Source organism: Salmo trutta, chromosome 2 (genome assembly GCF_901001165.1).
Source record: "Salmo trutta chromosome 2, fSalTru1.1, whole genome shotgun sequence".
Lineage (NCBI taxonomy): Eukaryota > Metazoa > Chordata > Actinopteri > Salmoniformes > Salmonidae > Salmo > Salmo trutta.
This window is the reverse complement of record NC_042958.1, coordinates 45781232-45803731: the sequence shown is the minus strand read 5'-3', so window position 1 is coordinate 45803731 and position 22500 is coordinate 45781232. Positions and strand designations below refer to the sequence as shown.

Here is a 22500-nt window from a genome sequence, read left to right as displayed (position 1 = left end):
AAACATCCCCAACAGCCAGGCTGGGTTAGCTTTGATAAAACATCCCCAACAGCCAGGCTGGGTTAGCTTTGATAAAACATCCCCAACAGCCAGGCTGGGTTAGCTTTGATAAAACATCCCCAACAGCCAGGCTGGGTTAGCTTTGATAAAACATCCCCAACAGCCAGGCTGGGTTAGCTTTGATAAAACATCCCCAACAGCCAGGCTGGGTTAGCTTTGATAAAACATCCCCAACAGCCAGGCTGGGTTAGCTTTGATAAAACATCCCCAACAGCCAGGCTGGGTTAGCTTTGATAAAACATCCCCAACAGCCAGGCTGGGTTAGCTTTGATAAAACATCCCCAACAGCCAGGCTGGGTTAGCTTTGATAAAACATCCCCAACAGCCAGGCTGGGTTAGCTTTGATAAAACATCCCCAACAGCCAGGCTGGGTTAGCTTTGATAAAACATCCCCAACAGCCAGGCTGGGTTAGCTTTGATAAAACATCCCCAACAGCCAGGCTGGGTTAGCTTTGATAAAACATCCCCAACAGCCAGGCTGGGTTAGCTTTGATAAAACATCCCCAACAGCCAGGCTGGGTTAGCTTTGCCCTTCAGAGAAATAACCAGGCTGAGCCAAAAGCCAATATGAGAAAATATATAAACAGCAAGATGTACATTGGATCTCCAGCGGTGGGCACTTAAATGTGAAAAATGTAAACACCTTGTTTTCTTTATTTCTCCCTTCTGACCCAAGCCCACTTCATGGTTTCTCTCTTGCTGACCCAAGCCCACTTCATGGTTTCTCTCTTGCTGACCCAAGCCCACTTCATGGTTTCTCTCTTGCTGACCCAAGCCCACTTCATGGTTTCTCTCTTGCTGACCCAAGCCCACTTCATGGTTTCTCTTGCAGACCCAAGCCCACTTCATGGTTTCTCTCTTGCTGACCCAAGCCCACTTCATGGTTTCTCTCTTGCTGACCCAAGCCCACTTCATGGTTTCTCTCTTGCTGACCCAAGCCCACTTCATGGTTTCTCTCTTGCTGACCCAAGCCCACTTCATGGTTTCTCTTGCAGACCCAAGCCCACTTCATGGTTTCTCTTGCAGACCCAAGCCCACTTCATGGTTTCTCTCTTGCTGACCCAAGCCCACTTCATGGTTTCTCTCTTGCTGACCCAAGCCCACTTCATGGTTTCTCTCTTGCTGACCCAAGCCCACTTCATGGTTTCTCTCTTGCTGACCCAAGCCCACTTCATGGTTTCTCTCTTGCTGACCCAAGCCCACTTCATGGTTTCTCTCTTGCTGACCCAAGCCCAGTAGACTGGTTTCTCTCTTGCTGACCCAAGCCCAGTAGACTGGTTTCTCTCTTGCTGACCCAAGCCCAGTAGACTGGTTTCTCTCTTGCTGACCCAAGCCCAGTAGACTGGTTTCTCTCTTGCTGACCCAAGCCCAGTAGACTGGTTTCTCCCTCTGCTCATCAACCAGTTAATTATCAGAATCAGGTGTGTTGTATTAGGGTTAAAATCTCACCTCACACACACACACACACACACACACACACACACACACACACACACACACACGGCAGTCTGTTTTTCTGCCTATCGTCACAGGATTTGTTTGGATAAACCATTTATGGATTTTCTGAGGTGTTTAAAATGATGAACCGGCTGGAATGGAATCTACCAGGTTTCATATATTGTTTTGAATTAAATAAGGAGGAAGAAGGAAGACCTACGGTGGTAGAGGGGACAGGAGGGGGCACGGAGGAACATCATAGATCTGCATCCCAAATGGCACCGTATTCCCTACATAGTGCACTACTTTTGACATGTGCCCTATTTGCATTGGTCTGAAGTAGTGCATCCTATATACAGGGAATGGGGTGGCATTTGGGACGTGGCCGAGGACAGGCTGGGTACAGCTGGGGTCTGAGTGGGGTGATACAATAACCAGGAGGCATCAGTGGCTTGGCAGATATATTGGAGGAGAACAGTCTGGTCTGCAAAGACAGATTCACACACTCTAGCCCAGACACCCTCCTGTAGGTTGCATTTACATTTTAGTCATTTAGCAGACGCGACTTACAGTAGTGAATGCATACATTTCATTTCATGCATTTTTTATTTTTTTTGTAATGGCCCCCCGTGGGGGTTAACTCCAACCCTGTTCCTGGAGAGATAACCTACAGGAGGGTTTAACTCCAACCCTGTTCCTGGAGAGATAACCTACAGGAGGGTTTAACTCCAACCCTGTTCCTGGAGAGATGCCCTCCAGTAGGTTTTAATGCCAACCCTGTTCCTGGAGAGATACCCTCCTGTAGGTTTTAACGCCAAACCTGTTCCTGGAGAGATACCCTCCTGTAGGTTTTAACGCCAACCCTGTTCCTGGAGAGATACCCTCCTGTAGGTTTTAACTCCAACCCTGTTCCTGGAGAGTCACCCTCCTGTAGGTTTTAACACCCAACCCTGTTCCTGGAGAGTCACCCTCCTGTAGGTTTTAACTCCAACCCTGTTCCTGGAGAGATACCCTCCTGTAGGTTTTAACTCCAACCCTGTTCCTGGAGAGAAACCCTCCTGTAGGTTTTAACTCCAACCCTGTTCCTGGAGAGATACCCTCCTGTAGGTTTTAACTCCAACCCTGTTCCTGGAGAGAAACCCTCCTGTAGGTTTTAACACCCAACCCTGTTCCTGGAGAGAAACCCTCCTGTAGGTTTTAACTCCAACCCTGTTCCTGGAGAGTCACCCTCCTGTAGGTTTTAACTAATAAAATGGAACAGGGTTGGAGAGCCATGCTCTAGCACAAGGACATTGCACACACACACACACCAGTGGATTCATGCGTTATTCAACTCAGACTTACACTCCTTTAAGAGAGGTTTTGTCAGGTTGACCTTCATGTTAAGGTGTAATTTACTGATCTGGGACGCTGCCGACACACACACACACACACACACGTCGCAACGCCACAGATTTGTTTTCCAGCCACAATAATGAGTTCAATCACACATCTAATATGGGATGCCATCAGAGCTGAGTGTGTGTGTGTGTGTGTGCCAGAGCTGTTGACAACCTCTAAGTTTGCCCGTGTGGTAAGTGGTGAGACGACCACACACAGACACACAGTCGAAAGCTGGGCCTAACCAAGCGTTCTCTCCCTCCATCCATTCATCATCGTACTTTTCTCATTTGCCTACTTTAATGTCCACATCACAGATGTCTTCCTAGTCGGCGTCCCATAGTTCACCCTGCTCCCTACATAGTGCACCCTACTCCCTACATAGTGCACTAGTTTAGACCAGGGCTCCATAGGGCTCTATGTAGGGAACAGGGTTCCATTTGGGACACAGATCTAGTTATTCAGCTACAGACAAAACAGCTAATAGCTCATTAACGTGCTCTGACAGCAGGTCACACACACACACAGAGCACGGGGTTGAGACAGCTTTACCTGGTTTCCTCGGGTAAATGACCATCAAGGGTACTGATGCATACCATCCAAAGTAGTCATAACAGGAACACACAGTAGTCTTGATCGATCTTCTGAGCTCGTGCTACTAGGTGACCTAAACTGGGACATGCTTAACACCCCGGCCATCCTACAATCTAAGCTTGATGCCCTCAATCTCACACAAATTATCAATGAACCTACCAGGTACAACCCCAAATCCGTAAACATGGGCACCCTCATAGATATCATCTAACTAACTCGCCCTCCAAATACACCTCTGCTGTTTACAATCAAGATCTCAGCGATCACTGCCTCATTGCCTGCATCCGTAATGGGTCTGCGACCAAACGACCACCCCTCATCACTGTCAAACGCTCCCTAAAACACTTCTGCGAGCAGGCCTTTCTAATCGACCTGACCGGGGTATCCTGGAATGACATTGACCTCATCCCATCAGTAGATGATGCCTGGCTATTCTTTAAAAGTGCCTTCCTCACCATCTTAAATAGCATGCCCCACAAAAAACATTATACTAGGCATAGATATAGTCCTTGGTTCACTCCAGACTTGACTGCCCTTTATCAGCACAAAAACATTGTGTGGTCTTCTGCATTAGCATCGAATAGCCTCCGCGATATGCAACTTTTCAGGGAAGTTAGGAACAAATATACACAGGCAGTTTGAAAAAGCTAGCCTTTGCTTTTCTAACAGAAATTTGCATCCTGTAGTACTAACTCAAAAAAGTTCTGGGACACTGTAAAGTCCATGGAGAATAAGAGCACCTCCTCCCAGCTGCCCACTGCTCTGAGGCTAGGAAACACTAATACCACTGATAAATCCACTGTAATTGAGAATTTCAATAAGCATTTCTCTACGGCTGGCCATGATTTCCACCTGGCTACCCCTACCCCGGTCAACTGCCCGGCACCCTCCACAGCAACCCGCCAATGCCCCCACCATTTCTACTTCACCCAAATCCAGATAGCTGATGTTCTGAAAGAGCTGCAAAATCTGGACCCATACAAATCAGCCGGGCTAGACAATCTGGACCCTCTCTTTCTAAGATTATCTGCTGAAATTGTTGCAACCCCTATTACTAGCCTGTTCAACCTCTCTTTCGTATCGTCTGAGATTCACAAAGATTGGAAAGCTGCCGCGGTCATCCCCCTCTTCAAAGGGTGTGACACTCTAGACCGAAACTGCTATAGACCTGTATCTATCCTACCCTGTCTTTCTAAGGTCTTCAAAAGCCAAGTTAACAAACAGATCACCGACCATTTCGAATCCCACCGTACCTTCTCAGCTATGCAATCTGGTTTCAGAGCTGGTCATGGGTGCACCTCAGCCACGCTCAAGGTCCTAAACGATATCATAACCGCCATCGATAAGAGACAATACTGTATAGCCGTATTCATCGACCTGGCCAAGGCTTTCGACTCTGTCAATCACCACATTCTTATTGGCAGACTCGACAGTCTTGGTTTTTCAAGTGATTGCCTCGCCTGGTTTACCAACTACTTCTCTGATAGAGTTCAGTGTGTCAAATCGGAGGGCCTGTTGTCCGGACCTCTGGCAGTCTCTATGGGTGTGCCACAGGGCTCAATTCTCGGGCCGACTCTCTTCTCTGTATACATCAATGATGTTGCTCTTGCTGCTGGTGATTCTCTGATCCCCCTCTACGCAGACGACACCATTCTGTATACTTCTGGCCCCTCTTTGGATACTGTGTTAACTACCCTCCAGATGAGCTTCAATGCCATACAACTCCCCTTCCGTGGCCTCCAACTGCTCTTAAACACAGGTAAAACTAAATGCATGCTATTCAATCGATCACTGTCCGCACCTGCTCGCCCGTCCAGCATCACTACTCTGGACGGCTCTGACTTAGAATACGTGGACAACTACAAATACCTGGGTGTCTGGTTAGACTGTAAATTCTCCTTCCAGACTCACATTAAGCATCTCCAATCCAAAATTAAATCTAGAATCGGCTTCCTATTTTGCAACAAAGCATCCTTCACTCATGCTGCCAAACATGTCCTCGTAAAACTGACCATCCTACCGATCCTCGACTTCGGTTATGTCATCTATAAAATATCCTCCAACACTCCACTCAACAAACTGGATGCAGTCTATCACAGTGTCATCCGTTTTGTCACCAAAGCCCCATACACTACCCACCATTGCGACCTGTACGCTCTCGTTGGTTGGCCGTCGCTTCATACTCGTCGCCAAACCCACTGGCTACAGGCTATCTACAAGTCTCTGCTAGGTAAAGCCCCGCCTTGTCTCAGCTCACTGGTCACCATAGCAGCACCCACTCGTAGCACGCGCTCCAGCAGGTATATCTCACTGGTCATCCCCAAAGCCAATTCCTCCTTTGGTCGTCTTTCCTTCCAGTTCTCTGCTGCCAATGACTGGAACGAACTGCAAAAATCTCTAAAGCTGGAGACTCATATCTCCCTCACTAGCTTTAAGCACCAGCTGTCTGAGCAGCTCACAGATCACTGCACCTGTACATAGCCCATCTGTAAACAGCCCATCTTTCTACCTACCTCATCCCCATACTGTATTTATTTATTTATCTTGCTCCTTTGCACCCCAGTATCTCTACTTGCACATTCATCTTCTGCACATCTACCATTCCAGTGTTTAATTCCTATATTGTAATTACTTCGCCACCATGGCCAATTTATTGCCTTAACTTACATCATTTGCACTCACTGTATTATTGATTGTGTTTGTTTATTCCATGTGTAACTCTGTTGTTGTATGTGTCGAATTGCTACGCTTTATCTTGGCCAGGTCGCAGTTGCAAATGAGAACTTGTTCTCAACTAGCCTACCTGGTTAAATAAAGGTGAAATTAAATAAAAAATGTCCTCTAGCATAACAGGAACACAACACAGTAGTCGTCCCTCTGAATTCCAGAGTGAAATACACAGGACTGTAGTTGAAAATTAGCCGGCTGGCTTAAACTGTCCCTTTAAATGTTGATTCATGTGTACTGTCCCTGTAAAACTAACTGGAATAAAGTGAAGGCATTCCGGCAGGTAGCCGAGTGGTTAGGGCATTGGACCAGTAACCGAAAGGTTGCTGGATCGAATCCCCGAGCTGACAAGGTAAAAAGAAATGTGTCGTTCTGATAGAGCAAGGCAGTTAACCCACTGTTCCCCGCACCTCTCTGATTCAGAGGGTTAAATGTGGAAGACACATTTCAGTTGAAGGCGTTCAGTTGTACAACTGACTAGGTATACGCCTTTCCATAATAGTAGTTTTAACATCTCCTTGACCACAACACGGCAGAAGCACACAAGGCCATCGTGCTAGCCTACTACAGCCAATCAGCCCAATACGGCAGGCCTCGAGCCCAATACGGCAGGCCTTGAGCCCAATACGGCAGGCCTTGAGCCCAATACGACAGGCCTTGAGCCCAATACGACAGGCCTTGTCCAGCACAAGACTCACATGTGGCTCAGTCGGCTTGCAAAGCCAAGAGTTGTGGGTTCGATTCCCACTAGGGCCACTTACACGTAAAAATTCACACATGACTAAGTCGCTTTGGATAAAAGAGTCTGTTAAATGGCATATATTAATATATTATACACTGATTGTACAAAACATTAGGACATAGACCAGTTGAATCCAGGTGAAAGCTGTGATCCCTTACTGATGTCAGTTGTTAAATCCACTTCAATCAGTGTAGATGAAGGGGAGGAGACAGGTTAAAGAAGGATTTTTAAGCCTTGAGACAAATGAGACATGGATTGTGTATGTGCCATTCAGAGGGTGAACAGGCAAGACAAAAGTGCCTTTGAACGGGGTATAGTAGGAGCCATCCAGCCAACTTGACACAACCGTGAGAACCATTGGAGTCAACATGGTCCAGCATCCCTGTGGAACGCTTTCAACACCTTGTAGAGTCCACATCCCGACGTATTGAGGCTGTTCTGAAGGCAGAAGGGGGTGCAAGTCAATATTAGGAAGGTGTTCCTAATGTTTTGTACACTCAGTGTAGGCAGCTATTCACATGTCTGCGTATAGGTGGCTATTCCCCATGGTAATGGATAGTGTAGTTTATATAGATTATATTCTCCATGGTAACGGATAGTGTAGTTTATATAGATTCTATTCTCCATGGTAACGGATAGTGTAGTTTATATAGATTCTATTCTCCATGGTAACGGATAGTACATTTACATTTTAGTCATTTAGCAGACGCTCTTATCCAGAGCGACTTACAGTAGTGAATACATACATTATTTTCATTTCATGCATTTTTTTTTTGTACTGGCCCCCCGTGGGAATCGAACCCACAACCCTGGCGTTGCACACACCATGCTGGCGTTGCAAACACCATGCTCTACCAACTGAGCCACAGGGAAGGCGCGGATAGTGTAGTTTATATAGATTCTATAATTGAATGGTAATGGAGTGTAGTTTCTATAGATTCTATATAAAGGGGCAATATTAGAAAGATGTTCTTAATGTTTTGTCCAGTCAGTGTATTTACATATTATCCAGAGCACTGATGCAGGTAGCCTAGTGGTTGGAGTGTTGGACTTGTAACCGAAAGGTTGCAAGATCAAATCCCAGAGTTGACAAGGTAAAAATCTGTCGTTCTGCCCCTGAACAAGGCGGTAAACCCTCTGTTCCTAGGCTGTCATTGAAAAAAAATATTTGTTTTCAACTGACTTGCCTACTTAAATAAAAGGTTAAAAAAATTTAGAGAAAAAAATCCCAACTCCAGAATGGCTGTCCTTCTACAACAGGACAAGGCCACTCTTGTGTGCTCAATTCATAAATCAGGAAAATATGCTCCAGGGCAATGGCCAGCATTTTCCCTCATCACTACAGTCTCTGAAATGATGTTCTTTAATCTAATTGTACAATTTCTTTGCTCATCAATGCCTTCAAAATATTCAGTGTAAAGCTGACAAGCGACTAAGCAGAAACCATTAGACATTGTAAGAATATGAAGATGTATGATGATCAGGTTTGGCTGTAAACGTGACCGAGTCCAGCTACAGTATCTTATTACCCACTGGAATGCTCTCACATATCAGCATTCATATTCCACTACTTATTCCAAGTCATTTGCCTAGAGGGAAACAGCTGGTGAGAGAGGGGAGCGATGAGAAGGGGGAAAGGTGGAGAGGGCATGGCAGCTGAGCAGGCGGCAAATTCACCACACGGATGGACGGACTTATGGAGTGAGGAGAGCACATGGGGACGATAGAGCGGGAGAGAGAGGGGGGAGGAAGAGAGAGCAACAGAGCGAGAGAGAGAAGCACAGGGGATGAGAAAGACAGGGAGCGACAGAATGAGGGAGAGAGCGTGTGACAGAGAGCGAGGAGACAAGAGGACACTAACATAAGGTAAGCAGCACCATGATAAAAAATGGCAGTGAAAGACAAACAAGGTACTGCATAGCCTACGACAGGGATATTCAACTCTGACCCTACGAGGTCCGGAGCACGTTGATTGTATGTTCTACCTGATAATTAAAATTGTACCCACCTGGTGTCCCAGGTCTAAAATCAGTCCCTGATTAGAGGGGAACAATTTTTTTTAAACGCAGTGGAACTGGCATCAATGCCCAGAGTAGAGTTTGAGGGCATATAAGATGCTATAGCTAGCTACTGTACTAACCAGGTGACTTCCTCAAGTACAGTCTACTACTGAAATGTGTTGGTTTCAACAATAAACAAGCCTTTTTTTTTAATACATTTCCACGGAAATTCCAAGAGAATGCTGAATTTCTTCTTTACTTAAAATAATCAGCTGAACCAATTTAGCCATCCCACAGATAGATATTCTGAAATACCTCCTAATGTGTTTGGAGAGACTTTGACCTCTGAGATCAGGTTCAATTAATAAATGAGTTTCAGTTTTAATAGGTCTGATGGAAATTCACCATCTTTTTGGTAGACATGGAAAGAAACAAGTGAGCTCATTGGTCTATCAGACTGACATATCCCAGCCAGGGATGTGGGCACTCATTGGTCTATCAGACTGACATATCCCAGCCAGGGATGTGGGGACTCATTGGTCTATCAGACTTGACAGTAGGAAGTGAGATAATAGTGAGTCATGTGGGACATAGTCCAGTAGTACCTACATCCCCCTATAGGGTCTCATGTTTCACCAACACAGCGTATTGTAGCGTAGCAGATGTAACCAATAGCAACATGTCCTCAATTCTTCAGTACAACAGTATCCAAGACAAACACTTTCCAATTTACACTAGTATATCAACCACTCAATGACCTTGTCTGGAGACATTGTATGCATTTTGCCACAGCAGCATCCATGGCAAATGGTAAGTCCACCTTAGGGCATACAACCACTGACTCCATTTTCCTATGTTGCCTAGGCTATTTATAAAAATACTCAACGTTGGGCTGAACTGTAGGTACTATAGGCAAATATGACCCACAGCTGGAAGTCATTTTTGAATATCTACTGAACAAATCTGTCATCTCCTGTAACAATACCACAAGGACACGATTCATATCATGTTGAATGACCTCATATCCTACAGCTTTAAAATCGTTTTAAAAACTCAGATTCCCCTCGTCTGCTGAAATACAGCCTCAAACCGGATCTACAGCGTCCACAAAACCATCAGCCTGGATCTACAGCGTGTCTACAAAACCATCAGCCTGGATCTACAAAACCATTAGCCTGGATCTACAGCGTGTCTACAAAACCATCAGCCTGGATCTACAAAACCATCAGCCTGGATCTACAGTGTGTCAACAAACCATCAGCCTGGATCTACAGTGTGTCTACAAACCATCAGCCTGGATCTACAAAACCCATCAGCCTGGATCTACAGTCTGTCAACAAACCATCAGCCTGGATCTACAGTCTGTCTACAAACCATCAGCCTGGATCTACAGTGTGTCAACAAATCATCAGCCTGGATCTACAGTGTGTCTACAAACCATCAGCCTGGATCTACAGTGTGCCTACAAACCATCAGCCTGGATCTACAAACCATCAGCCTGGATCTACAGTGTGTCAACAAATCATCAGCCTGGATCTACAGTGTGTCTACAAACCATCAGCCTGGATCTTCAGTGTGTCTACAAACCATCAGCCTGGATCTACAGTGTGTCTACAAACCATCAGCCTGGATCTACAGTGTGTCTACAAACCATCAGCCTGGATCTACAGTGTGTCAACAAACCATCAGCCTGGATCTACAGTGTGCCTACAAACCATCAGCCTGGATCTACAAACCATCAGCCTGGATCTACAGTGTGTCTACAAACCATCAGCCTGGATCTACAGTGTGTCAACAAACCATCAGCCTGGATCTACAGTGTGCCTACAAACCATCAGCCTGGATCTACAAACCATCAGCCTGGATCTACAGTGTGTCTACAAACCATCAGCCTGGATCTACAGTGTGTCAACAAACCATCAGCCTGGATCTACAGTGTGTCAACAAACCATCAGCCTGGATCTACAGTGTGTCAACAAACCATCAGCCTGGATCTACAGTGTGTCAACAAACCATCAGCCTGGATCTGCAGTGTGTCAACAAACCATCAGCCTGGATCTGCAGTGTGTCTACAAACCATCAGCCTGGATCTACAGTGTGTCAACAAACCATCAGCCTGGATCTACAGTGTGTCAACAAACCATCAGCCTGGATCTACAGTGTGTCAACAAACCATCAGCCTGGATCTACAGTGTGTCAACAAACCATCAGCCTGGATCTACAGTGTCTATAAATCATCAAACTGTGTCTATTGACACTTTAAAAGGTGGAGTCAGCGATATGAAGTAGACGGACAAAGTAAACAGCATTCAGGTCAATTTACAACTAAGAGCGTTTGGAGTACAAGGCTTGTCTTCTCCTCTGTTTTGGTCCTGTCTCTACTACGTTGTACGAGCGTGAAGCGAACCCATGCACATGTGCAGATACTGTAGCTGTGTGAGAGCGAAGTACGATGCAAGACTGCTCACAGTAGATACTATTGGTTTAAAGGAACAGCCCGCAGGACAGTAGATACTATTGGTTTAAAGGAACAGCCGGAAGGACAGTAGATACTATTGGTTTAAAGGAACAGCCGGAAGGACAGTAGATACTATTGGTTTAAAGGAACAGCCCGCAGGACAGTAGATACTATTGGTTTAAAGGAACAGCCGGAAGGACAGTAGATACTATTGGTTTAAAGGAACAGCCGGAAGGACAGTAGATACTATTGGTTTAAAGGAACAGCCGGAAGGACAGTAGATACTATTGGTTTAAAGGAACAGCCCGCAGGACAGTAGATACTATTGGTTTAAAGGAACAGCCGGAAGGACAGTAGATACTATTGGTTTAAAGGAACAGCCGGAAGGACAGTAGATACTATTGGTTTAAAGGAACAGCCCGCAGGACAGTAGATACTATTGGTTTAAAGGAACAGCCGGAAGGACAGTAGATACTATTGGTTTAAAGGAACAGCCCGCAGGACAGTAGATACTATTGGTTTAAAGGAACAGCCGGAAGGACAGTAGATACTATTGGTTTAAAGGAACAGCCGGAAGGACAGTAGATACTATTGGTTTAAAGGAACAGCCCGCAGGACAGTAGATACTATTGGTTTAAAGGAACAGCCCGCAGGACAGTAGATACTATTGGTTTAAAGGAACAGCCGGAAGGACAGTAGATACTATTGGTTTAAAGGAACAGCCGGAAGGACAGTAGATACTATTGGTTTAAAGGAACAGCCCGCAGGACAGTAGATACTATTGGTTTAAAGGAACAGCCCGCAGGACAGTAGATACTATTGGTTTAAAGGAACAGCCGGAAGGACAGTAGATACTATTGGTTTAAAGGAACAGCCGGAAGGACAGTAGATACTATTGGTTTAAAGGAACAGCCGGAAGGCAACTGACAAGGGATTACATCCTATCCACCTTCTTCAGAGAAGACTGTAGCACTGTGCAGGGTTCAATATGATTGGCTTGGAGGATCGATAGATCGATAGATCGATAGATAGATATGTGTAGCGCCTTATGCTCAGCATCCGACCGTAAGGCGCTACAGAGGGTAGTGTGTACGGCCCAGTACATCACTGGGGCCAAGCTTCTTGCCATCCAGGACCTCTATACCAGGCGGTGTCAGAGGAAGGCCCTAGAAGTTGTCAAAGACTCCAGCCACCCTAGTCAGACTGTTCTCTCTGCTACCACACAGCAAGCGGTACCGGAGCGCCAAGTCTAGGTCCAAGAGGCTTCTAACAGCTTCTACCCCCAAGCCATAAGACTCCTGAACATCTAATCAAATGGCTACCCAGACTATTTTTTATATTGACGATCCACCCCGTCCCGTCCTGTCGTTTTTACACCGCTGCTACTCGCTGTTTACTATCTATGCATAGTCACTTCACCCCTACCTACATGTACAAATTGCCTGGACTAACCTGTACCCCTGCACACTGACTCGGTACCGGTACTCCCTGTATATAGCCTTGTTATTGTTATTTTATTACCTTTTTTATTTAATTTTTTGTAAATATTTTCTTAAAACTGCATTGTTGGTTAAGGGCTTGTAAGTAAGCATTTCAGGTCTACACCTGTTGTATTCAGCATTTCACTGTGAGGTCTACACCTGTTGTATTCAGCATTTCACTGTGAGGTCTACACCTGTTGTATTCAGCATTTCACTGTAAGGTCTACACCTGTTGTATTCAGCATTTCACTGTAAGGTCTACACCTGTTGTATTCAGCATTTCACTGTAAGGTCTACACCTGTTGTTTTCGTCACATGGGACAAATACAATTTTAGGTGATATATATTTTTTTTTTATTTAACTAGGCAAGTCAGTTAAGAACAAATTCTTATTTATAATGACGGCCTACCAAAATACATTCTATTCGGCTCTGTTCTATTCTACTCATTTACAGAGAAACATGTTAAATGTCTGACAAAATCTCAATATTATCTAGTTGGGGAATAGCTAGTGTACAGAATTAAATAGAGCAATTTAATTATAGAATCTATATAAACTACACTATCCATTACCATGGAGAATAGAATCTATATAACTACACTACCCATTACCATGGAGAATAGAATCTATATAAACTACACTAAACATTACTATTGAACTATAGAATCTATATAAACTACACTATCCGTTACCATGGAGAATAGAATCTATATAAACTACACTATCCATTACCATGGAGAATAGCCACCTATACGCAGACTTGTGAATAGCTGCCTACACTGAGTGTACAAAACATTAGGAACCCCTTCCTAATATTGACTTGCACCCTCTTTTACCTCAACCCAATTACGTCGGGACATGGACTCTACGAGGTGTCGAAAGCGTTCCACAGGGATGCTGGCCCATGTGGACTCCAATGCTTCCCACAGTTGTGTCAAATTGGCGTTGCAGTTCTTGACACACTCAGACCGGTGTGCCTGGCACCTACTACCATACCCTGTTCAAAGGCACTTCAATCTTGACTTGCCCATTCACCCTCAATGGCACACGTCTCAATTGTCGGCAAGGCTTAAAAGTCCTTCTTTAACCTGTCTCCTCCACTTCCTCTACACTGATTTGAAGTGGATTTAACAAGTGACATCAATAAGGGATCATAGCTTTCACCTGGATTCACCTGGTCAGTCTGTCACGGAAAGAACAGGTGTTCATAATGTTTTGTCCACTCAGTGTATACCAGATACGCAGGCATATGAATGAGAAGACCATAAACACACATCCGATCAAGGCTTGACCCCTGAACACTCATCAATCATTGAAACGCAAAGCAACGCTACCACATCAGTCACTGTCACGGCAACAGTAACCATGGGAGAGTAGAGGGCTCTGGAGCGACCTGCCAATCAACTGGCTCTAAAAACAGGACCATCATCCACTGCTAGCTAAATGACGTTCAGATGTGACACTGTGTGGAGCGTACCCCCCCAACAACAGAACGGTGTGGGGCGTACCCCCCCCAACAACAGAACGGTGTGGGGCATACCCCCCCCCAACAACAGAACGGTGTGGGGCGTACCCCCCACCGGTGAAGAGACCGCCAGTCTCTTCACCCCGACCCTATCGACCGCCAGTCTCAGTCTCTTATCCGGCACTAATTCGGATCATTTTAGCTTCAGAATCAGAGGTAAATGTAAATGAAATTAACTCAAGCCTGATTGGATTATTTTCCAGGAAGAGGAGCCTGACCTCTGCCCCTGTCGACCCACTCCCTCAAGGCCCCCAGAGGCCCCTGATAACTAGGTTCTACCACTAATAGTGTACTGGTCCTGTTTGATTTCAATAAGGAAATGAGAAAAGGTGACATGATATCAATCATTAGAAGCATCCTCACATTCAATCCAACATTTATTTTCCTTCACCTGATGTTCGCTGCCATTTTAGGGCTGACGTGCAGCTCGTCTTTGACGTGACATAAATAGAGGGGCCCAGATGGTGTATGGCAAGATTCAATGATTTGCCTTCCTGACTCGTCCCGTAGAGAACCCCACTTTTAGACAGAGCTGTATCAGTGTTGAGGGGCTGTTTATTAGGCTCCAACACCACTCCCCTGCCACACGTTAGAATGGACTGTAGGGTGATCTACTTCTGAACAAAGCCCTACGGAATAGCTTACCATTTTGGATGCAACCATAAACAGTCCCATGGATGGATATGAAGAAGGCTGATAAACCCATGTTAGTAGTCTACTCCCCTGCCACGCGTTAGCACCGAGTTCTAAGGAGCTCTTTTATAAAAGACAGCTGAGTCAATAGGGAGGAAGCCCAGGTTAAATACGTTTTTTTTTTTAACCAAATCGACATTTTTTGAGATCGACATTATATATTCCCTTTTGTGCGACGTTTCCCCTATCCAGCTGTTCCATTCTGTGTGAAGCCTGCTGCTACATGTAACTGCCAAAATAATGGAAACACCAACAAAGTGTCTTAATAGGGTGTTGGGCAACGAGGAACTGCCAAAACAGCTTCAATGCACCTTGGCATAGATTCTACAAGTGTATTGAAAGGACCCCATGCTTTCAATATACTTTGCATTCCTCATTTATACACGTGTTTCCTTTATTTTGGGAGTTACCTGTAAAGCTTGCCAGGTAGTTTCGCCATGGAAAAAAGCTCAGGCCAGGATATAGCTGGGTAAACATGCACACTAGGCTAATTCAGGACACAGATGATAGTTTTTATGCCCCTGATATCAGGAGCTGGCGGTGAAAAAAGTTTGATTAAACAATTCAGAAACTTAAACAAATTCATCAGATGACAAATATTTAAGGAAAGCAAATTGATATACAATCCCGAAATCAGCAGTAACTGTCAATAGTAAAACAAAAAAAACGTTAAAATGATGTTTGAGTGAACTCTGAATACAGAAAATGAATGGCGAAGTCGCGACCAGACACGGTCCACTCCTCACCACTATTTCATGTGTCTCAAGTCCTGCGTCACCATACTGAGAGCTTTGTCGTTTCTAAAAGGACCTTATTGGGGTGTTTTTGGAGCCTTTGTTGATGTTTTTCAGGGGCCCATAGTACACAATAAGGAAGTTATGTTTAGAGTAAGCTTCTCAAAAACAAGTGGAAAAACTAAAAAGGAGTCCTGTTCTTTTTCAATTACTACCTTGCGTATGCATTTCTTCTGGAAGAAACATTTAAATGTATCCCTATCCACTTTGGCCAATTCCCATAACTTTAAAAGGTTTCACTGATGTGGGTCATACAACGGAAAGTATTTTTTTGTAATGTTAGGACAGAGAATAGCTGGGACTGGGCTGAGCGGAAGCTGCCCTCCCGTCAGGGTGGGAGGGCTAAGAGACCAGAGGTGGCAGAACGGAGTGCTCGGGTTGGGGTGTAGGGTTTGATCACAACGCCAGGACAGCGGAGTCAATCACCACCTTCCGGAGACACCCGAAACCCCACCTCTTTAAGGAATACCTGGGACAGGATAAAGTAATCCTGGTTTGGGATGAGTTGGACCGCAGAGTGAAGGAAAAGCAGCCAACAAGTGCTCAGCATATGTGGGAACTCCTTCAAGACTGTTGGAAAAGCATTCCAGGTGAAGCTAGTTGAGTGAATGCCAAGAGTGTGCAAAGCTGTCATCAAGGCAAAGGGTGGCTACTTTGAAGAATCTAAAATCTATTTTGATTTGTTAAACACTGTTTTGCTTACTACATGATTCCATGAGTGTCATTTCATAGTTTATGTCTTTACTATTATTCTACAAAGTAGAAAATAGTAAAAATGAATTAAAACCCTGGAATGAGTAGGTGTGTCAGAACTTTTAACTGGTACTGTATATTTATTAATTGTTTGCTTAGAAAACGTGGAGGCTAAAGAAAACATTTGCCTGCGGGCTGCCAGTTGGGGAAACCTGTTGTAGAGCATGAACCTACAGGAGTGAGTCACTGCTTTGATGTTTGCATAGAATGACAGGGTGTTGTCCAGGGTCACGCCAAGGCTCTCTGCATTCTGGGAGAGGGACACCATGGAGTTGTCAACCATGATGGAGGTCTTGGAGCGGGCAGGCCTTCCACGGGAGGAAGAGACGCTCTGTCTTGTCGAGGTTGAGCTTGAGGTGGTGGGCCGACATCCAAGCTGAGATCTGCCAGGCACGCAGAGATGCGTGTCGCCACCTGGGTGTCAGAAGGGGGGGGGGGAGAAAAGTGCTGTCATGTCAACCGCATAGCAGTGATAGGAGAGATCATGTGAGGATATGACGGAGCTGAGTGACTTCTTGGTGTATAGAGAGAAGAGGTCCATCCTCATAGCAGTGATAGGAGAGATCATGTGTGGATATGACGGAGCTGAGTGACTTCTTGGTGTATAGAGAGGAGAGGTCCATCCTCATAGCAGTGATAGGAGAGATCATGTGAGGATATGACGGAGCTGAGGGACTTGGTGTATAGAGAGAAGAGGTCCATCCTCATAGCAGTGATAGGAGAGATCATGTGAGGATATGACGGAGCTGAGGGACTTGGTGTATAGAGAGAAGAGGAGAGGTCCATCCTCATAGCAGTGATAGGAGAGATCATGTGAGGATATGACGGAGCTGAGTGACTTGGTGTATAGAGAGAAGAGGGCCTAGAACCGAGCCCTGGGGAACACCAGTAGTGAGAGTACGTGGTGCAGACACAGATCCTCTCCACGTCGCCTGGTAGGCGCGGTCTGCCAGGTAGGGTACAGAGTGCGCTGAGCCTGAGACTCCCAGCCCTGAGAGGGTGGAGAGGCGAATCTGATGGTTCACAGTGTCAAAGGCAGCAGCTAGATCTAGGAGGATGAGGACAGAGGAGAGAGTCAGCTTTGGCAGTGTGGAGAGCCTCCGTGACACAGAGGAGAGAGTCAGCTTTGGCAGTGTGGAGAACCTCCGTGACACAGAGGAGAGAGTCAGCTTTGGCAGTGTGGAGAACCTCCGTGACACAGAGGAGAGAGTCAGCTTTGGCAGTGTGGAGAACCTCCGTGACACAGAGGAGAGAGTCAACTTTGGCAGTGTGGAGAACCTCCGTGACACAGAGGAGAGAGTCAGCTTTGGCAGTGTGGAGAACCTCCGTGACAGAAGAGCAGTCTCAGTTCAGTGACCCGTCTTAAAGCCTGTCTGGTTAGGTTTCTTGAGGAGGGGAGCAACTCTGGTAAATGTCATGGATTAAATTTCAAGTTTTAGTGCCACGTGCACAAGTACAGTGAAATGCCTTTCTTGCAAACTCTAACCCCAACAATTCAGTAATCAATATCAATGTAGCACCACAAATAACATAAAGTAGAACAAAAACACTGGAGAAATTAAAATACGAAATAAGAGCACGACCATATAAAATATACTTCCTTGCATATTCTACATCTTAACATCCCAAAGAGTCTAAAGAACAAGCTTTGACCTAATGCAGTAGTAGTTGTGCTCGGAATGCTCCAACAAAAGATATTTAGCAACTACTGGAAAGACAAAGGAAGTTTGCAACAACAACAAAAATGCTCTATTGATAAAACCAGCATGTCTTCAACTGTCCCTGAACAAGGCAGCTAACCCACTGTTCCTAGGACTGTCATTGGAAATAAGAATTTGTTCTTAACTGACTTGCCTAGTTAAATAAAAAGGTTAAATCAAATAAACATATATTCAACTAAACATCATGTAGGCTTAGTAGTAGTTTAATGTATGGTCTCACAATGGAACCTTGGTTTACGGTCGTTTAAAAAGACATGACAGCATTGAACCTTAAGCACTACATTGACTAGCTAAGTGACTAACTCCATGGCAACATGAGGTTTACAGCCCCAAGAGTATATGATGGTTGGAGTTCCCGTCATTCAGGAAGGAGAATTAAAAACACAACAGCAGCCTCGCTGTCACAGCCCTGACAGGACACACAGTCGTCACACACCGCCAGCATTATGCTAGAGCCCACACACACATAACTTTATGTTAGGCCTACACACACAGCCTTATGCTACGCACATAACTTTATGTTAGGCCTACACACACACACACACACACACACACACACACACACACACACAGCCTTATGCTACACACATAGCTTTATGCTAGCTAGCTGGGGCCCCACACACATAACTTTATGTTAGGCCTACACACACACAGCCTTATGCTACACACATAGCTTTATGTTAGGCCTACACACACACACAGCCTTATGCTACACACATAGCTTTATGTTAGGCCTACACACATACACACACACACACACACACACACACACAGCCTTATGCTACACACATAGCTTTATGCTAGCTAGCTGGGGCCACACACACACAGACAGCGTTACACTAGCTAGGTCTGTGCTGTGACAGCCACACATCGATGGCCCAGCCAGACAACATGACAGGTAAACATCCTCATAAAGCTGACTGATGTCAAATAAAAAAAGTAATTAAAAAAAAAAAACAGCTATGTGACGTCAGCATGTCTATGTCCCAAATGAAGCTATATAGTGCACTATTGGGGACCAGGGCCCATAGGGGCACTAGTTTTAGAGGGGAGGAGAGTCTTTGCGCAGTATGGGGAAACGTTTTCTAGTGCAATAGTTCACAGCAGGGACAGAGAGCTGAAGGCTAGCAGTGTGAGGCGCAGTAAAATGAAGGGACCAGCCAGCAGTAATCTGACCTGAGATGAAGGGACCAGCCAGCAGTAATCTGACCTGAGATGAAGGGACCAGCCAGCAGTAATCTGACCTGAGATGAAGGGACCAGCCAGCAGTAATCTGACCTGAGATGAAGGGACCAGCCAGCAGTAATCTGACCTGAGATGAAGGGACCAGCCAGCAGTAATCTGACTTTAGATGAAGGGACCAGCCAGCAGTAATCTGACCTTAGATGAAGGGACCAGCCAGCAGTAATCTGACCTGAGATGAAGGGACCAGCCAGCAGTAATCTGACCTTAGATGAAGGGACCAGCCAGCAGTAATCTGACCTGAGATGAAGGGACCAGCCAGCAGTAATCTGACCTGAGATGAAGGGACCAGCCAGCAGTAATCTGACTTTAGATGAAGGGACCAGCCAGCAGTAATCTGACCTGAGATGAAGGGACCAGCCAGCAGTAATCTGACCTGAGATGAAGGGACCAGCCAGCAGTAATCTGACCTGAGATGAAGGGACCAGCCAGCAGTAATCTGACCTTAGATGAAGGGACCAGCCAGCAGTAATCTGATTTGAGATGAAGGGACCAGCCAGCAGTAATCTGACCTGAGATGAAGGGACCAGCCAGCAGTAATCTGACTTTAGATGAAGGGACCAGCCAGCAGTACTCTGACCTGAGATGAAGGGACCAGCCAGCAGTAATCTGACCTGAGATGTGAGGCCATGGGTGTAGGTAGAGAGAGATAGCCTGTGGCCCTCATTTTCAAATCTCCCATGGGCGTGTGTGTGTGTAAGATAGAAACTGCTGTATGCGCTTCTGAGTTAATATAGAAATCCTGTATAAGGTCTAGCCCTGGCCTAAGCTAGCCTATATCATCTACACATATAAACTTTAGTTCCTCTTCTCCCTCTGCCTCCCCTCGCCTCCCCTCCCTCCGCCTCCCCTCCCTCCGCCTCAGGCACAGCGGAGAATTCTAAACCACACAGCAACAGTCCAGCTCCTGGATTTCCCTCAACTCTCCACAGAGAAATACTGGAGCCATGATGACTTCACTTCCTCATTCCACTGTGTTTCTCTCTGTCTCCCTCTTTCTTCTCTTCTCTCCCTCATCTGGTTGTTACACACACACACACACACACTAGGGGGAATTGATAATTACATCACCCAAGTATCGATTTGTAAAAAAAAAATCAAATTATATATATATATATATATATATATTTTTTTTTTTGTCTTAGGTAGTGTTAGCTAGCGCTAGTCATCTGAACCTGCGCCAAACCTCCAGTATAATTCATCCTATAGCTTGTTCTCCATCTTCTTTTTAAATAGTGATCCAACATGTTTTCAGCACTTTTATTTCCACGACTGACCAGGACAAACGTTCACATGCTCCCTCTTGTCTTTCTGCAGCAGACATATAGTAAGCAATAGGTTTGGAACATTAAAATACCAAAATCGAATTGCAACACAAATAGAATTGAGAAAAATCACAATACACATTATCGGCACCTTAGTGATAATATTGTATCGTGAGGTCCCTGGCAACTCCCAGCCCTACAACACACGCGTGTGCTAGACACATTACACACAGACACATTACACACACTGTGGACTGGCTTGGATGTAATTTACTGCACCATAGTGAAGTATGGACAAGACCTAGTAAACACAATTCTATTTCTGCCAGTATGGAAGCATCCCAGTGTGACCTGTCTGTGTGCAGACATTACAATCACATTAATGTGATTTATGGATTTAAATAAACTATTTGAAATGTGTGTGTGTGTGTGTCTGCATGCTTTGTGTTTGTGTGTGAGACAGTGTTTTATTTATTTTATTCTTCACTGCCTGTAGTTCCCCTCACGCTTATATGGAGGCGCACGGCTCCACTGCTCACCACATGCCAAGACGAGGAGTTCCATTCTGCCGCACTGTCACCCCGCTAGCCCACTACTGCAGAGACGCACCGCGTCTATACCGTTAACATACACGGTACAGGCGCGGAGAGGGGACCAAGGAGCATTCGCGCTCATCAATTGACAAGGTAAACAACACCTTGGGCCAAAGTCTATCGGAAAAAATCTATAGAATGGCGAGCATTGGGTAAACCACGTCACCAGTGAAGGATATAAAGCGAGGTGTAGTCCATGTCCGTCGGTATCAAACCGGGGACGGTGTCCCATATTAAATGGACAGCTGTTCGCACTTCGTCAACATTGAAGTTGAGAGGCTTGAGCCCACTGTTGCGTTCAAGATGATCCCATGTAACAAAAACACACCCACGACGGGTCTAGCTAGATACAAACCGTTGATATGGTTAAGATGTATACAGAGAAAATAGCCACACTGAGCTTGGGACATTTGACATAAATGTACATTGCCATAGACGTCGGGCCAGTGGTCGACAGAGTTTACCAGTCCCTAAAAACTGCATTGCTACTGTCAAAAGCGCCTGCGGCCACAAGGTGATTGACTGACCCCGGTTTTTAAACAGTTGTAGCAAAATACTAAGACAACTACTATTACAGCAAACCTTAACAGAGCTTAACTCCAACCAATATCAAGGAAGACACGGAAGAAAACTATTAACGACGCTGGTTAGCGTTACTTCCTTAGCAAGACCCGTCATCAAGCTACAGTCAGAACAGCCCACCGTCACCGCTTCATATCCTCGTTCGCTGCCCTGCCTTGTCCCACATCTCTCCGCACCCGGGTCCCGACGACTTACCGATCTTATATGCTGGTGGTGCCGCTGTGATGAGAGAGCGAGTGCGGAGAGCCCGGTGGACACAGCTCCGCTGCTCCTGGTCAAGAGGAGCACTGTTCTACACACTTTCGCAGCCATCTCTGTAGTGAAAAATCCTCGCTGGGATGTCGACTGCTGCAGGCGGACCAAGAGAGAGACGGTGGCAGGCAGGGAGGGGGAGCAGAGTAGGCGGACTGCGGGGCTGGGCTTGCGTTTCACACCACACACCCCGACGCGAC

The 22500-nt window shown here is 45.6% G+C and overlaps 1 protein-coding gene and 1 long non-coding RNA gene across 2 annotated transcripts in view; one reads left to right on the top strand and one right to left on the bottom strand.

Annotated features, from left to right (window-relative positions):
- Positions 1-22481, bottom strand: part of mcu (mitochondrial calcium uniporter) — a 109347-nt gene extending 86866 nt beyond the window's left edge. Inside the window, exon 1 of the mRNA XM_029702806.1 lies at positions 22244-22481. Coding sequence (XP_029558666.1) covers positions 22244-22360 — 117 coding nt within the window. The 5' untranslated portion in view covers positions 22361-22481. The remainder of the gene's footprint in view (positions 1-22243) is intronic.
- Positions 17160-17433, top strand: LOC115155841 (uncharacterized). The gene is made up of 3 exons (XR_003868147.1): positions 17160-17180; positions 17258-17341; positions 17421-17433. It is a non-coding gene; the product is annotated as an uncharacterized LOC115155841 (long non-coding RNA).
- Positions 22482-22500: the final 19 nt, after the last annotated feature.